At 34.7% G+C, this 16,519-nt stretch overlaps 2 protein-coding genes across 6 annotated transcripts in view; one reads left to right on the plus strand and one right to left on the minus strand.

Annotated features, from left to right (window-relative positions):
* The window catches only part of dnajc5ab (DnaJ (Hsp40) homolog, subfamily C, member 5ab), a 36,669-nt gene extending 32,174 nt beyond the window's left edge, over window positions 1-4,495 (minus strand). The window contains exon 1 of the mRNA XM_001338327.5: window positions 4,339-4,495. The gene's annotated coding sequence lies outside the window, so the exon portion shown is untranslated. The remainder of the gene's footprint in view (window positions 1-4,338) is intronic.
* gid8b (GID complex subunit 8 homolog b (S. cerevisiae)) lies at window positions 1,749-15,718 on the plus strand. 5 transcript variants are annotated; one of them, XM_073938598.1, is made up of 5 exons: window positions 1,749-2,177; window positions 6,853-6,981; window positions 7,092-7,288; window positions 11,544-11,741; window positions 14,617-15,718. In XM_073938598.1, the coding sequence occupies exons 2-5, from the start codon at window positions 6,861-6,863 to the stop codon at window positions 14,788-14,790; spliced, it is 690 nt and encodes a 229-aa protein (XP_073794699.1). In that variant the 5' UTR covers window positions 1,749-2,177; window positions 6,853-6,860; the 3' UTR covers window positions 14,791-15,718. The 5 variants fall into 5 exon arrangements, with proteins under 5 accessions (XP_073794699.1, XP_073794697.1, XP_017209192.1 ...); XM_073938596.1 differs by lacking the exon at window positions 1,749-2,177 and adding an exon at window positions 4,585-4,692; XM_017353703.4 differs by lacking the exon at window positions 1,749-2,177 and adding an exon at window positions 4,585-4,615.
* Window positions 15,719-16,519: the final 801 nt, after the last annotated feature.

Here is a 16,519-nt window from a genome sequence, read left to right on the forward strand (position 1 = left end):
GCGTCTGTGCTTTTAAATGCAAATAAGCTGGTTCTCCCTGCCCACTTGAAGTAGGTTTTCGGGCAGATGTCAGAGCAAAACAGCAAATGACATCCAGAAACTGAGAGACAGGAGAAGCAGAAAGCCTGTCAAAATACCACAGTAAGACTGAATCAGAAAGTTTCCAGATGATTATTTGATGCAGTTGTTGTGGAGTTTATTCAGCTTTCTGGAATGATGAATGAGCCACTTCCAAATGCATTTACAATGTTTGCTAACGCACATTTTGGGTAAAATAAGAAACAAAATGACTGTTGGGTTTAAGTTGGGTTATTTATTTTTAAATTTAGGTGTGAATATTTTACTCAAATGATAATTTTTAGAGTATAATGTGTGTGTTTTAACTGTACTTCTGTGTTATTTTAATACAGTAATGATAAAATAAAAATCTGATAAGGGCCACTGAACAGGACTAAAACACGCAGGAGACTGCATGTCTTCATTTACTGTTCTAGTGTACGAGACCTGTCTCATACAGACAACACAGTGTTTGTTAGTCTTTTGTAGTCTAGTATGTTTAGTCAGCATTCCAGTCAAAAATCCTGGCAAAGCAGTGGAGAGAAAAAACTTCCAAGACTACACAGTTAATTAGCTAATGGTGCGCAAAGGTGCTTTCAGCAGGTCTTCTAAAAGAGACGGACCACTCAGAGCTATACAGCACTTTAGACGATAGCCAACCCACAGTGGCATTCAGAACTGAGATTCATTAGACAAAAAAAGATGAATAAGGTGGGAGACTGCGCACGTCAGACACAGAGAATAAAAATGAGAAATGAGATGTATTAAGAAAGAAAACTTATGTCACATGACAAAGCATGTTTTTGTCATATATATATATATATATATATATATATATATATATATATATATATATATATATATATATATATATATATATATATATATATATATATATATATATATATATATATATATATATATATGTAGTGAGTCAACGGATCGTTCCAGAACCGAACAAGCCACAGACCATGTTATCCTTAAAAGATTGGTTGGTGCCTACGAGTCTGAGATTGATTTCATTTTCAAAGCAATCCACAGGCACCCAGCAAAAGGCAAATCCACAGTATACCTAGCCAGTCAACATCACAGTTGCGTGTTAATTAACTTTACACCCTAAAACAATAAGAGGCTCTACAATCAAAACCCACCAAACCGGTTTTTGAGAAGTACCTTTTGGTTCGCTTGTCCTTTGGCGTCTGCAAGGAATACACATTCTCAGGCAGACACAGAAGCGATCAGAAACGCTTACAAAGTTTAATGGACATTTAAGTAAAACAGTTTATTTGAGTAATGTATGTTTGCTTTATGTTTCTGTAGGTTTTTGTGTGTACATGTTCCATGTGTTTAACAAAACTGTTATAGATAGTTCTTGAGTAATAGCCCTCAGTGACAAATGAAATCTACAGAATGTTTGTGAAATACTTTATGTTTGGTATCGATTGAAAGCTAGGAACATTTTAAATGCATTGGTTTATATGAAGAAACCATACTATGAAAAGTGTTGACGTTATAAGACTTTATTTTAACCACTATGCTATCAAAGCAGCACCCACACCAGGTGTCAACCCGGCCTCCTAAAGGGCAGAATTGGGGTGTGACTCCACCCCGCACCTTATCTGATTGGACAAGCATTGTGTAGACCCAGCCTCTACCAAAGCCTATAAAACTTTGAACAAAGAAATTTCATCGTCGTCTTTTGCCGGTCATCTTTGCCAGTCGTCACCGCCGTCGCTGCCCGGACGTCGCTCTTCTCGTGCTGTGGCCGTTACATCGCCTCGCCGGAAGCCTCGTTACATCACGGAGCAGACCGCGACCTTCACTTGCTGCCGGCTCGACCCCCGATCTGCTTGTGCAACCGCTTCAACAACAAGCCATCGGGTCAACACATCCAAACTCTGAAACTCATCATAACTACAGGAACCCAGGAAGGACTTCGAACGCCGCCTTGTCCAACATCCGTATCCCTAGCAACCGACTAAGGAAACCCCTCTTCACCGACAAGGGAATTCCATCACGTCACTGAAGTTGCTACGCTGACCAATCAGCTTCGCCGGGATTTCCCTTTGGACCAGTCGATGAAACCAATATTCCATCAGAACGCAAGTAGCACAAACAAGGTTTCTATCCATTGCTGACACTGGTGTGAATTATGTTTAAGTAGTAAAGAATAGCGAAATTCTCTGCTTTTATGGTTTCTCTCAGGTTGCAATGCTAAGAACTTAGCAAAGGCTAGAAGTTAAATCCACTCAGTCAAAACTCTCCTCAAACTGCTTGTGCGTGTGTGTATGTATGTGCGTTTGTTTGTTTTACGTAGATTAGTACTTTGTGTTATAGAGTAGCAATAAACTTTTGTTTCGTTTTAAGATCCGTGTTGGTGTGTTGTGTGCTTTATAAGTTAATGCCTCAGCTTCAGATACTGCTACCTTGCTCATTAAATAATTAGATACTGTTTTTATATTGTTATTGTTGGCCACGTAATAATATAATACAGAATTGCTTTACACTAAACGTTCTATTTGCTGGACAAATACTAAAGTTAAGTGTAAGCTTTAAATAATTCTATGTGAATCATGTTCGAATCTTTGATTCGAATCCCCAAAGTTTAAACATGATTTAAACCAAAGAGCTGATTCTTACATATATATATATATATATATATATATATATATAAAATGTTACTGTAAAAAGTAATTCACTATTCAAAACTGCTACTGCTACTATTTTTGGAGATGTTTGCTGATACGCTGAGGTTTGCTATTTTTAAAGACTGTATACTTATATTTAACATGCAGCAATTGTCGTACCATGCAAATTTTAATCCATGCTTGCAATAGATAACATAAAAATACAGGCATCAATTAAATAAATGAAGTACTATACAACAACAACAACAATAATAATAATAATATAATTTTTTTTCCAGAAATAGATTTTTCAGCTTCCACAGAAAAACACAAGTTTAAAACTTCTGGAAAAAACACAAGGACTTGAGTAAACGATGGAGGCAACTGAAATTCCAGACTGCAAAATTACTTCACTGTCAAATTTCCAATCAAGAAAAGTTACTCAATAGCTGACGAGAAGTTTATAATAAACTATAAGAAAACGAAAGTAGTCAAGTGGTTATTATGCATCATGAGTCACTAATCAGCACTCACATGACCAGCGATTCCTCATTAAATGCTTAATAAAAATACATACATTTAGAAAATTATCATCAAATGAAAAGACACATTCCTAAAACACCATGGCAGGCTTATTTATAAATATATGTAGAGTTTAGATGAAAAAACCTCTAAATGCCATTTGATATTTTGTTCTAAAGTTAGCCTTTTTCTAAGACTTCTGTTTCTTTTATAGTAATAAATAAGTTCTTTTCATTGCCTTTAAAGTGAAATAACTGAACATATACATAGAAGGCTGAAAATATGCTCATTTTAGAAGAAATTTTCAGACAGCATTTAAGTAACAGTTAAGAGTTTTTTTTTGTTTTTTTTTTTTGCATCTGAACGCTTCACTTCCAGATTACCCCAGCCCGTGTATGCCTTTTCTTTCCTATATTTACTTCTAAAAGAGGTAGATACCAAGATTACCACAGAAAGACCCGACATTTCACTTCCTTTCTTTCGAAAAACATGAAAGCCAAACAACTGCTAGTGTCTTGCCCATGATAATTAGCAAATCCTTGTTTGACATTCATCGGCAACCCAAATATGACGGATGAACGCAAATACCGCTGACAGGATGCTGGGCAGAGGCTCAGTACCGATGGAGGCCAAACGGTTCCGTGTTGACTGACCGGTTGGAGATTTAGAGCCTTTAATCTCCCTGCCCTGCGCTCAGCATCCATATTGGTTTGCTGGTTAAAGAGATAGTTCACCTACATGTAAAGATTATACGACCATTAATAAATCCTAGAATGCACAGAAGGAGATTATGAGTTTCCTGCTTACGAAGGAAACCCAACAACAGCAGAATGCAAGGAAGTGTACAGAAAATACAATTCAAGTGCATGGCGACTGAAGCTGTCAATCTCCAAAATGTCAATTCTGTAAATAAAGCCATTTCAAACGACACGAGGTTAAGAAGAAAAAAACGACAAAATATTAAATCAAGGGTGAACTACCCCTTTAATGCTGATTCACTTGTCAGTATTAAGCTATTTCGCTCAAAAACCTACTACAACAGTACTAATCCACGAGCAAGGGCAACACGCATGTGTGGCAGGATTGAGACGCACAGATAGGATTTTCTTCAGGCTGCGTTTTCATTTCTTACCGTCAAAGAGAGAAACGCAGGTCGTGTGCAGATCTTCGGTTCTTCTGAAATGCTTTCCTATATGGTTAAATGGCCTTCGGAAACAGGGAAATACACACACGGTGCTCGATTATACGCGTCCTGGTCTTATGATCAGTGTCTCCACTCAATGGGAGTCGTGCGATGACGTCACGGACGATCTAGAAAGGAAAATGGGCGGAAACCAAAGAGGGAAGCCGTTATCGTGACGAATGCCCAGATCAAATCAATGGATCAAACGGGTACATTTTATGAAAATGTAAGGATCGAGCGAAGTGCGGTTGTGTTTTAATTGTCAGAGTGATTGAGAACAAGTCATGATGTAGCAATATAACGGTAAGGCTTTTTTAAATGAAAAAATAAAATGTACAGCTAACAAAATATTTAATTAATATGACAAAATCTGAATCGTATTCAACAATTTCAGGAGCCAAATACTTTTATCCCAATTTAAAAACATTTGGTCGTCAGCCAATCCAGTCAACGTATCATTGAAATCTCGTTTACCCTAGACATCATCGCGAGAGTTTAGTACGGCCTTTCTCCCCGAGGTGCTGGTGAGGAAAGTGTACACATTCAGGTACAATTCAACATTTTTGCTTAATCTACGAATCGTTCTAACTGTCGACAGCGAGTCTTACTGCGTAAATGCTTGGTGGATGTATGTCTTCAGTAATCGTCATGTTTTTAAATGTTTCGTTCGTTATTAAATCTGTTGTGGGCTTCTCTCCAGCGGCACAGGCTTCAATGTTATGATGCAGGCCTTTATAATTAGAGCTTCCGGTCATCTTAAGCGCAAATGACATCTAACTTGGCCTTTGCAGCATTCTCGATTTGTGTTTTCTCGGTGTTTATTCGTTGGTCGGTTATCGTTTTTCTGTAGGCTGCTGTATTCGTGTCCTAGCTAGCTCTCTATTACAATTTCTGCAATGTTTATAAATTGATAGCTAACATTAATCATAAGTGAAAGAGTAATATGTTTAAATCAAGCGTTTATTTCGCAGACATTGATTAAATAATTTAATTTGACTCCGTTGTTTAACTTAAATGAAGAGTATAGCTGGATTTATAAAAAGTAGTATAAACAAATGTTGTCTAAAGCGTATTCTGTGTACTTAATAGCTGAATCTGTACTCTAATCAAGCATGTATGCGTGCAAGTCAAATATGAGGAGTCTCATTTTGGTTTTTGCATCAATGTAAATAGACAAAAATTTATTTATACACATGAGAATTATAATATATGCAAGTTAATTGTGCACTTTAATGTTTCAAATATCATGCCAAAATATGAGTTAAATAATAGAACATTGTCATTCAATGTAACCTATATTTATTTAAAAATGAAACGATATACTTCTGCTGATCTGTGCTGGGTTACAAATTAAGTAAATGTGTAAATATAAGAATAAACAATAATACCAAGTTTTATAATTGTTAAAAAAACCCAAAAACATTTAATTGGTAAAAACTAGTGGTTTGAGTAGACATGGAATGATAACCGTTTTCAAGGTTTACAGCGGTTTGGAAAAGTCAAGGTTTTAAAATCTTCAAGATTTTCTGCTATACTGTTCCAAAGGTATGTGTAAGATTTATTTATTTATTTATTATTATTATTTTTTTTATGACAACAGTATCTCCAGCAGAAAATATCTTTAAAGATGCTGTTTAAATTGTGAAGTAATCAGTGTTTTTGAAAGTAATGAAAACAGATTCATTTTAATTATTTAGCCTGACATGTTTTTAATGTTCCAAAATATTTTATTAGTTTCTCAAAATAAAACATATTCAATTCAAAGGGGAAATAAAGCTTTAGTTTTTTTTCACCCAGACATTTAAAAAGAACATATTTTAGAGTAGTGATCACAATTCTGTGAAAGCGTGATGTTTTAATTTAAGGTTACAATGCCATTAGAATCTTTAACTTAGGTTTGAGTGATAATGCCAACATATAAGTTCTAAAATAGTACATTTTTAATTATTTTCTTTTATATGTCATTAAATAATTTCTGTTTGAATATGTCTGACAAGATTAATTGGTACATAAGCTGTTGCCACTGGCTTGCATGGTTCAGGATCTGAAAAGCTACTCATCGATAATTTGCTCTTGAGTGTTTGGACTCTCAGTAATGATTTCAAACCACACTGAACTGAGCTAAACTGAACTGAACTTAAACACTAAAACTGAACTACCCAGATCCAGTTACTATGACCATTTATGTGAAGCTGCTTTGACACAATCTACATTGTAAAAGCGCTATACAAATAAAGCTGAATTGAATTGAATTAAATTGTTACACTGAATTACATATTAGCTTTTATCAGGTTTCTTTTGTAAATATTGTTAAAGTGATTTACATGCTAGTCATTATTATGTTGCTCAGAAAAAAAGATAATGAAACAACACATGCTACTAACAGTTGCTGTTTTGATGGTTGAAACTTAATTTTTATCTTTGACCTGTTTATTTTCTATTCCTTTTTTTTTGTATAAGCAGAACACTTCATGATGAGTTATGCTGAAAAGCCAGAGGACATAACACGAGACGAGTGGATGGAAAAGCTCAATAATGTTCACATTCAGCGGGCAGACATGAATCGACTCATCATGAATTATCTTGTGACAGGTTGGCAGTCAATTGAACATTCTCTTTTATTTACGTTCTACTGCAGCTGCGTGAAAAGTGTCAGTAGATCTGTTTTCCTAATTTCTTTGCTTCTTTTTTTATGTGCATAGAGGGGTTTAAAGAGGCAGCCGAGAAGTTCAGGATGGAATCGGGCATTGAGCCTAGTGTTGATCTGGACTCTTTGGATGAAAGGATAAAAATAAGGGAGATGGTCCTGAAGGGACAAATTCAAGAGGCCATTGCACTGATCAACAGTCTGCATCCTGAGCTGCTGGACACTAATCGCTACCTGTACTTTCATCTTCAGGTAAAGCAGATTATTGAATAATAACCATAGTTCAAATATTACATATGTTCAATGAATTGTATGGGAAAATAATAGGAGTAGCTATACACTCAAGCACCTTTATGAGTGAATAATTGTAGTATTTGTATAGATGATTGAATGTTTGTGTTGTCTATTTTTGTTCAGTGTATGCAAAAGTGGGCCTAGGGTTCAAGACAAATTTCCCCATTGGTGAAAATAAAGTGTAAACAAATGTATAACAGATATAGATATAGAACAAGTTACATTACAAATGTGTATTTAAATAATGTCTAAAAATAAAGCTCTGCATACATTTGTCTTTATTTTGAACAATGTAATTTTATTGCATCATTCAGAATCTAAAATCCGCCAACCAAAACATCATGTAATTTTAGTAACATTTAACTGTGTGGATTAAATGTGGCTTGAGTCCAAATGCTTTTGACAATAAAGTGTTTAACCCCTTAAACCCCTTTTAACACGTCACCCCACATTTGGAATTCGCACTTGAAAATGATAATAAATGCATATTTTACATAGTAGGTGAAGATAAGTTTATGTTTAGAATTAATGTACTGAAAAAATGTTCTGAGTACAGGATGGCCATAGTTAAGGGTAGAAGAGTTGCTAGACATAAAGTTAGTAGCCAGCCTATTAAAAGGGGTGGTTCTTTTTTCAGATATTTTAGGTTTAAATGCTGCATTTAAGTGACATTTTAAGTACTATTTTGTGCTATATTAGCTTGTAGGATGTTTATCATCATACCACACATTTTGATGTAGCAAAAACACTTTCTACATGTTTGTCAAAGTGCTTATCATACTATTTTTTTTTATTTACAGAAACTTGTTTAATTAAAAGTTATTTTCGTTTTATATCTAATGTAATGATATCAGAATTTTAGAAGAAAAAAAATCTTATTTTAAATGCAAATTTATTATCATCCATCATAAATTAAAAAACAACAAAAAAATATTTTAAATTAAAAACTGTAGCCTATAGGTAAATAAATTGGCCAGCTCATTTCATCAGTCAGAATTTGACCGTTTAAATAATAAAAGTCTTCTTCGATTGGTTATTTTCACAATCTGTCATGGCATACTGTCAAAAATGGGACAAATGAGCTCATGTAGGGGCCAAATTCTGGACTTTGTCAGAAGGGGTCTTTCGAACCACCCAAACCCCCCCTGGCTACGGGCCTATATATACATATATATAGCATATATAAATAACAACAGTGTTATTGTCGTCATACAATTATTACTCTTAAATAAATTACAGAAATTAATCCTACATTTAACTGGAAAACAATCTAAAAGACACAACTGGAGTGATGTTAAGATAATTTAAAAAATCTTCTGCATGAATATAATTTATTTATTTTTTTTTTTACTTTTTATTGCATGAATATAATTTTCATTTGAATAAAATTCTCTAGACAATTCTAAAGCATACAAAAAAGATGATTAATAGAATTATCAGTTGTGTGTTGTCTTAGACCCGACTGATTGAGAATAATTTTTATTAAGTCTTACCTCCCTGACTCATCATCCCTCCTTTTGCTTCAAACAAAAAATCAATCAGGAGCCATGCTTAGTTTAAATAAGACCACCATCATATTGTTTAAACTTTAGTTTTGTCGACTTGCAAAACTCACTGCGTGCGGACATAAAAGACTGTTGCGGTTTCACAAGGCATAAGCAGCGTGTGAGCAGTGCAGCTATTTTTTCGGCGTGCATGTTCACAACCGGGACTTACATCGGAAGCAGAGCAGTGTCAGGCACGCGGGTATGTTTTTATTTTTCTGTGCACATGCTCAGTTTTGTTTATGAGTAAACTACATTACTGTCATCAGCGTTGGTTCGGTTGCACATAGAGATTAACGTCTTTATTCTGGAATTACCACTCTTAATAAATACACTTGCATATAAAGAAAATCTTATCTCAAAGCATTTATTAGGGCACTGATGATTTTTACTGGGGCACGTACCCCAGTAAATGGGGTCTAGCAACGCCCCTGGTTAAGGGGGTTGAATAACTTTTGTGAAAAGTTAAAAACAGGTAAAATTTTCTTCTTTTCTGTAACAGATATATTTAATGAAACAACATATTTATTTCCTGACATATACTTAATAAAATACTTAAAAGAATAAATTATTATCTATATATATTTTTTTTTAATTATCAAAAATTCTTGATGACAAATGAGTACTTTGATCATCAGGTAAAGCATATTATTGACTAACATGCGTTTGTTGTACATTACATTTTCTCTCTCTCTCTCTCTCTCTCTCTCTCTCTCTTATATATATATATATATATATATATATATATATATATATATATATATATATATATATTAAGGGTGTCACGATCCTTCAAATTCTCGATTCGATTACATTTTCGATTCTAAAGTCACGATTCGATTCGATTTTCGATTATGAATAATTAATTAATTAATGACCAATTAATTATTTGTAGCCTACCGTTTAAACTACCTGACCTGCATAATCTTTGTTTTACCCATAAACAAATCATACAGTAAATGAATAAAGGCAAGATACACACATAATTACCACCTGTCAATCACTTTTTTCTGAGGCACTCGTGATTAGGCAGTGATCTGTGTCGTTATAATGGCATCGGTAAAAAAGACGCACAACCAACAGGAACCAGCCAACAGTATCTGAGGTGTTCGCTAAAAGGACTAAGTACAAGTGAGTGAAATATTGAAGCAGTCCTCTGACTGCCTGGACCTGCTGTCTCGAGCGCATGGCTGTGTAAGCGTCTGTGTCTTTGTGGTCTTGTGATGTGCATTTTCAGAGGTAGAGAGGAAGGAGGGCTGCTCAGAAATGCTACACGCCACTGTGGATGTCAAATCGTTGTCGTTCTAAAATGCCATTTAAAAACAAAGACAGTGTAAACAGGGCCTGAGTGTGTACTTTTCGCGAGCGGATTTGCAACGGGGGCGGGCGGAGGATCGCGATGCCGGTGTTGTCTATCGGACGAACCGTACCTAATACGTACATAGCAGAGCTTGCAAAACTGTGTTTTTTTTTTGTCGACAACACAAACGTTGTCAACATAACTCACTGGAAATCCAAAATGCTTACACACCGGTGACTTCATTGAAAGAGGAGAGGGTTTAAGTTCTCTCGACGGGTCTCCTGCTTCTGCAGTTTAACAAGCACTTCAACAAGCCTGTTTTTTTCCCGCTTGGCAAGCCAAGCTGACGTGACATGGGGGCGTGGCAACATCGACTATTCTATTTTTTGATTTGATTATCGAAATTGAGCATAAATTTCGATCGATTTCGATTAAAAATCGAAATCGTGACACCCCTAAATATATATATATATATATATATATATATATATATATATATATATATATATATATATATATATATATATTAGGTTTAAAAAATATATGGTTTAAGAAATATTTGAGTATCTAAACACTGAAGCTACTCTACGAATATAAAAATGTTATCAAACCAATAAAAGCAAATCAAACTGTTTACATGACTTTATGAATATGTTTAACTAATATCTACTGTAAATAAGTTGATCTTTTTTTGATTTTGGTTTTATAATCTGCTGTTAAAAGGATAGTTCACCCAAAGCTGAAAAACATATTCTACTGGACTGTCCTGCTTTTAATAATTGCAGGATTTTTTATGTAATTACATTTTTAGCAAAGTGACACCAGGAAAATGTTTTTATCATTTAATAACGCTAAAAAGCTTATTTGATTCATGTATTCATTTGTTTGTTGTTTTTAATTGTATATGTATTACTGAAAAGTTATTGCCATGAAAACAGCCTTTGTTGCTGTCAGGGCATCAAAAAAATCATCATCAACATCACCCTAACTGAAAATTCTGGCATCAATTTACTCACCCTTTACGTTTTCCAAACTTGTTTGAGTTTCTTTCTTCTGTTGAACACAAAAGAAGATATTTTAAAGAAAGCTGAAACCACCGTCTTCCATGGTATTTGTTTTTCCCACTATTTAAGTCAACGGTTGCATGTTTTCAGCTTTCTTCAAAATATGTTATTTTGTTTTCAACTGAGGAAAAAAGTTTGGAACCACTTGGAAAGAGTAAACAAAAAGTACATGTTCAGTTTTGAGTAAAATGTTGATTTCTTGTGTAATTTTTATTTATTTTTTTAATGACTGATGTCTGATGTTGAATCACAAGTTAATGATTTGATAATTACAACAGTTAAGTTGATCTGCTTTCATTCTATAGCAACAACACCTGATCGAGTTGATCCGTCTGCGGGAAACGGAGGCTGCACTGGAGTTTGCACAGACGCAGCTGGCTGAACAGGGAGAGGAGAGCCGGGAGTGTCTGACTGAGATGGAGCGCACACTCGCCCTCCTGGCCTTCGATAACCCAGAAGAGTCGCCCTTTGGGGATCTGCTTAACATGATGCAGAGACAGAAGGTAACTTTCCTTCTCATTTATTGAAGGGTGTCACGATCCTCCAAATCCTCGATTCGTTTACATTTTCGATTCTAAAGTCACGATTCGATTTTCGATTATGAATAATTAATTAATTAATGATCAATTAATTATTCGTAGCCTACCGTTTAAACTACCTGACCTGCATAATCTTTGTTTTACCCATAAACAAATCATACAGTAAATGAATAAAGGCAAGATACACACATAATTACCACCTGTCAATCACTTTTTCTGCGGGACTCGTGATTAGGCAGTGATCTGTGTCGTTATAATGGCATCGGTAAAAAAGACGCACAACCAACAGGAACCAGCCAACAGTATCTGAGGTGTTCGCTAAAAGGACTAAGTACAAGTGAGTGAAAGATTGAAGCAGTCCTCTGACTGCCTGGACCTGCTGTCTCGAGCGCATGGCTGTGTGCATCTGTGTCTGTGTGGTCACGTGATGTGCCTTTTCAGAGGCAGAGAGGAAGGAGGGCTGCTCAGAAATGCTACACGCCACTGTGGATATCAAATTGTTGTCGTTCTAAAATGCCATTTAAAAACAAAGACAGTGTAAACAGGGCCTGAGTGTGTACTTTTCGCAAGCGGATTTGCAACGGGGGCGGGCGGAGGATCGCGATGCCGGTGTTGTCTATCGGACGAACTGTGCGTAATATGTACATAGCAGAGCTTGCAAAACTGTGTTTTTTTTTGTCGACAACACGAACAATGTCAACATAACTCACTGGAAATCCAAAATGCTTAAACACCGGCGACTTCATTGAAAGAGGAGAGGGTTTAAGTTCTCTCGACGGGTCTCCTGCTTCTGCAGTTTAACAAGCACTTCAACAAGCCTGTTTTTTTCCCGCTTGGCAAGCCAAGCTGACATGGGGGCGTGGCAGCATCGACGATTCTATTTTTTGATTCGATAATCGAAATTGAGCATAAATTTAGATCGATTTCGATTAAAAATCGAAATCGTGACACCCCTATTGAATATTATTATTTATTAATTTAATTAATAATTTTTATTTAATGTAGTTATTTTTATAAGCAGGGTATGAACTTAATATCTGCCCAACAGTCTATTGCAAATGTGGCTGATCATTTGGCTTTAATTCCATTTTGCTTTGGAAACTAAATGTCTCTGGTTGGTAAAATAAGGATTTCAGTTACACCCATTCTTGGTTTGTTCCAGCATATTTTGTGGCGTTTATTAAAATGTAAAAGTTCACTAAAATGTTTTCTGTTATAGTATAGATTAAATTATAACTTGGGCCAGACGGAATCTGCGGACATTTTTTGCTATTTTTGAGCAGAATTTTTGTAAAAATCTGCGAATTTATGCAGAATGATTTTGGCAGTATCGTAACTAAAACCTTAATATATAAAATAAAAAGTAATACCTTTTTTAACTTTTATTTAATGTTTACAATGCAAATCCAATTAGATCCACTTTATTTGGTAAACAAAGCAAGTCTCTCATATAATATATCTACTAAAAGACAGAAAATATTACTTTACAAATTGTATTTAAATAGATTATATAAATATTTTCTAATTAGTCAATAATACTACTGAAATTAATTTGAAAACTGAATAAATATGAATTTACACACATTTACACAAGTAAATAAACAGAATCAAGGATGGGCTAAAAATCAGCTGAATTCTGTGCGCGCAGATTCCGTGTGGGCCTAATTATAACGCATTCCTTTAATGTTAAAGCTGAGCAGCATTATATATTTATGCATTATAACTTCAGTCACCTCCTGAAGAATAAATTTTTAATATGCAAATGTTTGCTGTTCAGGCAATATATCTTATTAATGTTAAAAAAACATTTAAAAGAATATTTTTAAAATAAATAAGATGTAAAGATTTATTCGGAAAATATTTTGTTACAATCAGAAGTCTTTAATTTCACATTTTGATCAATTTGAATGCAAAGCTCATTGAAAAAACTACATTTTCCCACTACTTTTTTGCTCTTGAAAGGTTACAAACCTTTGAGTTCTTTTTTTCTGCTGAATCTAATAAGATTTTTTGAGGAAATATATGAAGGGAAAGTAAGTGAATACAGAATTTTCAAATTTAGCTAAACTATTCCTTTAGTTCTTGTTGGGGGGAAAGTAGTATGTTTGTTGTTCCTCAGAATTGTAAGGTACTTTGGAAAGTTAATAAAAACCCGAACAAACAATATTGTGAATTTGAAATTAAACGCATGCACTTAATGTACATTCCCTGTGTTACTTTTACATTTATCAGCTCAAATTCAATATTTTTTAGGAAAATTCCTTTTCCTTCTAGACAATTTTTGGTATCACTTTAAGATAATGGTCCATTAGTGAATGTATTTACGAACATAAACAAACAACTAGTGATACATTTATTACAGTATTTATTCATCATTGTTCATGTTGTTTAAATTTAATAACGTTAGTTCATGCAAACTCGCAGTGCATTAATTAATGTTAACAAGCACAACTTCAGGGAGGGAAAATTATTATTATTTTTACCCAGACATTTAAAAAGAACTTATTTTAGAGCAGTAATCACAAAACCGGTGTACTGTGAAACCGTGATATTTTTATCCAAGGTCATCATACTGTCAGAAACTTATATCCGCCCATGTCTAATAAATACATTAACTAACATTCATTAATATATTAACTAACATTAATGAATGGACCATTATTCTAAAGTTTCCCAACTTTCTTTTTCTGCTGATATCCCTTGTTTTCTCTACAAGATTTATAAGCAAACCACATTTCAGCCATTTTATGCAAGTGGTGATATTTGTAGAGGGTAATGAAGTCCATTAATCCTTCAATCTGCCAGTAACTGACAGACATCATGTGGTCTTGTGTACCAGGTGTGGAGTGAGGTCAACCAGGCGGTGCTGGACTACGAAAACAGAGAGTCGACACCCAAATTGGCCAAACTCCTCAAACTGCTGCTGTGGGCTCAGAACGAGTTGGACCAGAAGAAAGTCAAGTACCCCAAAATGACAGACCTTAGCAAAGGTACCATCGAGGACCCCAAGTGAATAAACAAACACCCGGCATCTCTATGCTTGCATTCTGCGGGGGAACAAAACAGACTCTTTCCCTTTCCTTAACTATTTATACACAGTGACTGACACTCAAAACATCCTTTTATCAACATTTTGTTTCGTTTACTTGTCGCTTATCAGAGACTTTGCATTAAATGGGCTGCGGAAATGAGATTTAAGGATGACTTCTAGCCAAAATGGAAACCCTTTTTAATCGCAGGAGGAGTTCTGTGATTTTTGTTACCACAATGTTTGACTTGCTGAGCTGAATTGATTGCATTTTAGCCTCTTTTTTTTTTTTTTTGCAGAGAATGATTATCTATTTTGGGTCGGTGAATGTTCAGAAAGTCTACAACTCTAGCTGAGGACTGAACCACACTATTTAGATTTAGCTGAGAGTGTCCACTGAAGTGAGGTACCCAAGGCACAGTAGTGGTGTCATCAAGGACGGTGGACTGATTGTACTGATACAGAGAAAGCCAGTTCTGTGTGCTTTCACAACTTTTATTTGCAGTGCACAAGTATACATTTTGTATGCGTGTTAAAGGGCCCCGTCAAAGAAAAGCTGCCCTTTTTGTTTGAGTACTAATGTTATTGCATTATAATGTTATAAAGTCACGTGACATTGTTTTCTACTGTATATTGTCATAGTATTCCTGCTTACATTGACATTCAATTGTGATTTATAGATATTGCAGAGATCAAATTGTAAGCTTCTGAGGTCAGACGCTTTACATGGGTATTAAATAATCGTTTCTTTTTTAAATCCCCAAACTCTTTGACTTTGAAAAGTGCTGCTGTTGTCGAATGCTATGGCCAAATACTTCTGCTGTGATGCTCAATTCAATGTTGCAGAGGGGTGTTTTTATTTTGGCACATTAATATGGTAAATAAAAGCCACCCAGTTCCTGTTTATGATAAATGTTTTCGGTTGGCTAACCTTGGACTTTGCCTTGTTAAATTTGATTTATTTAGCTATGTTACATTGTCCAGGTAAAGTATCATGTAATATAGAAATATTTAATTGATGAAAGCAATTCCACATGTCAGATCTTTGCAATGAATCAGAAGAGTCGATTCACAAAGCAAGTCCAAAAGAGTCACTCTGTGTTCGTCAGACTGAATTGGTCTTTGCAGTTTTAATTTAATTGGCTAATTGAAATGAAAATTCTGATATCATCTGTTATTAAGGGTTGTTCTTAAATTTGAGCCTTTTTAAATATAAAGAAAGTTATATTTATCATCTAAATAATGTTTATATGAGCTGACACATAAAAGCAGCAACCAGAATACAGAAATATACACGTTTGGTAATAGAAAACTGCATCAAACCTTATTAGAGCAAACCTTTGCATGCAACAGACGGCCAAATATGATCACAATTTGTGAGTGAGCCACATTTTAACATGTAAATAAGATGTAGTGTATCCTGTAAAAATGTAAAAGTTAAACACTGCAAAAAATCTGTTTCTTACTTAGATTTTTATTACTTACTTTCTAGTTCAAAGGTCTAAAAATTCTTAAATCGAGAAGCATTTTCTAGACAAGCAAAACATATTGTCTTGTTTTAAAAATAATATGCCATAAATTAAGTGAGTTTTTACTTAAAACAAGCACAATAATCGGCCAATGGGGTAAGCAAAATAAACTTAAGCCAGAAGGAAAAACTAGATTATTTTGCTTACCCTATTGGTAGATTATTGTGTTTGTTTTAAGTAAAAAC

Source organism: Danio rerio, chromosome 23 (genome assembly GCF_049306965.1).
Source record: "Danio rerio strain Tuebingen ecotype United States chromosome 23, GRCz12tu, whole genome shotgun sequence".
NCBI classification, from domain to species: domain Eukaryota; kingdom Metazoa; phylum Chordata; class Actinopteri; order Cypriniformes; family Danionidae; genus Danio; species Danio rerio.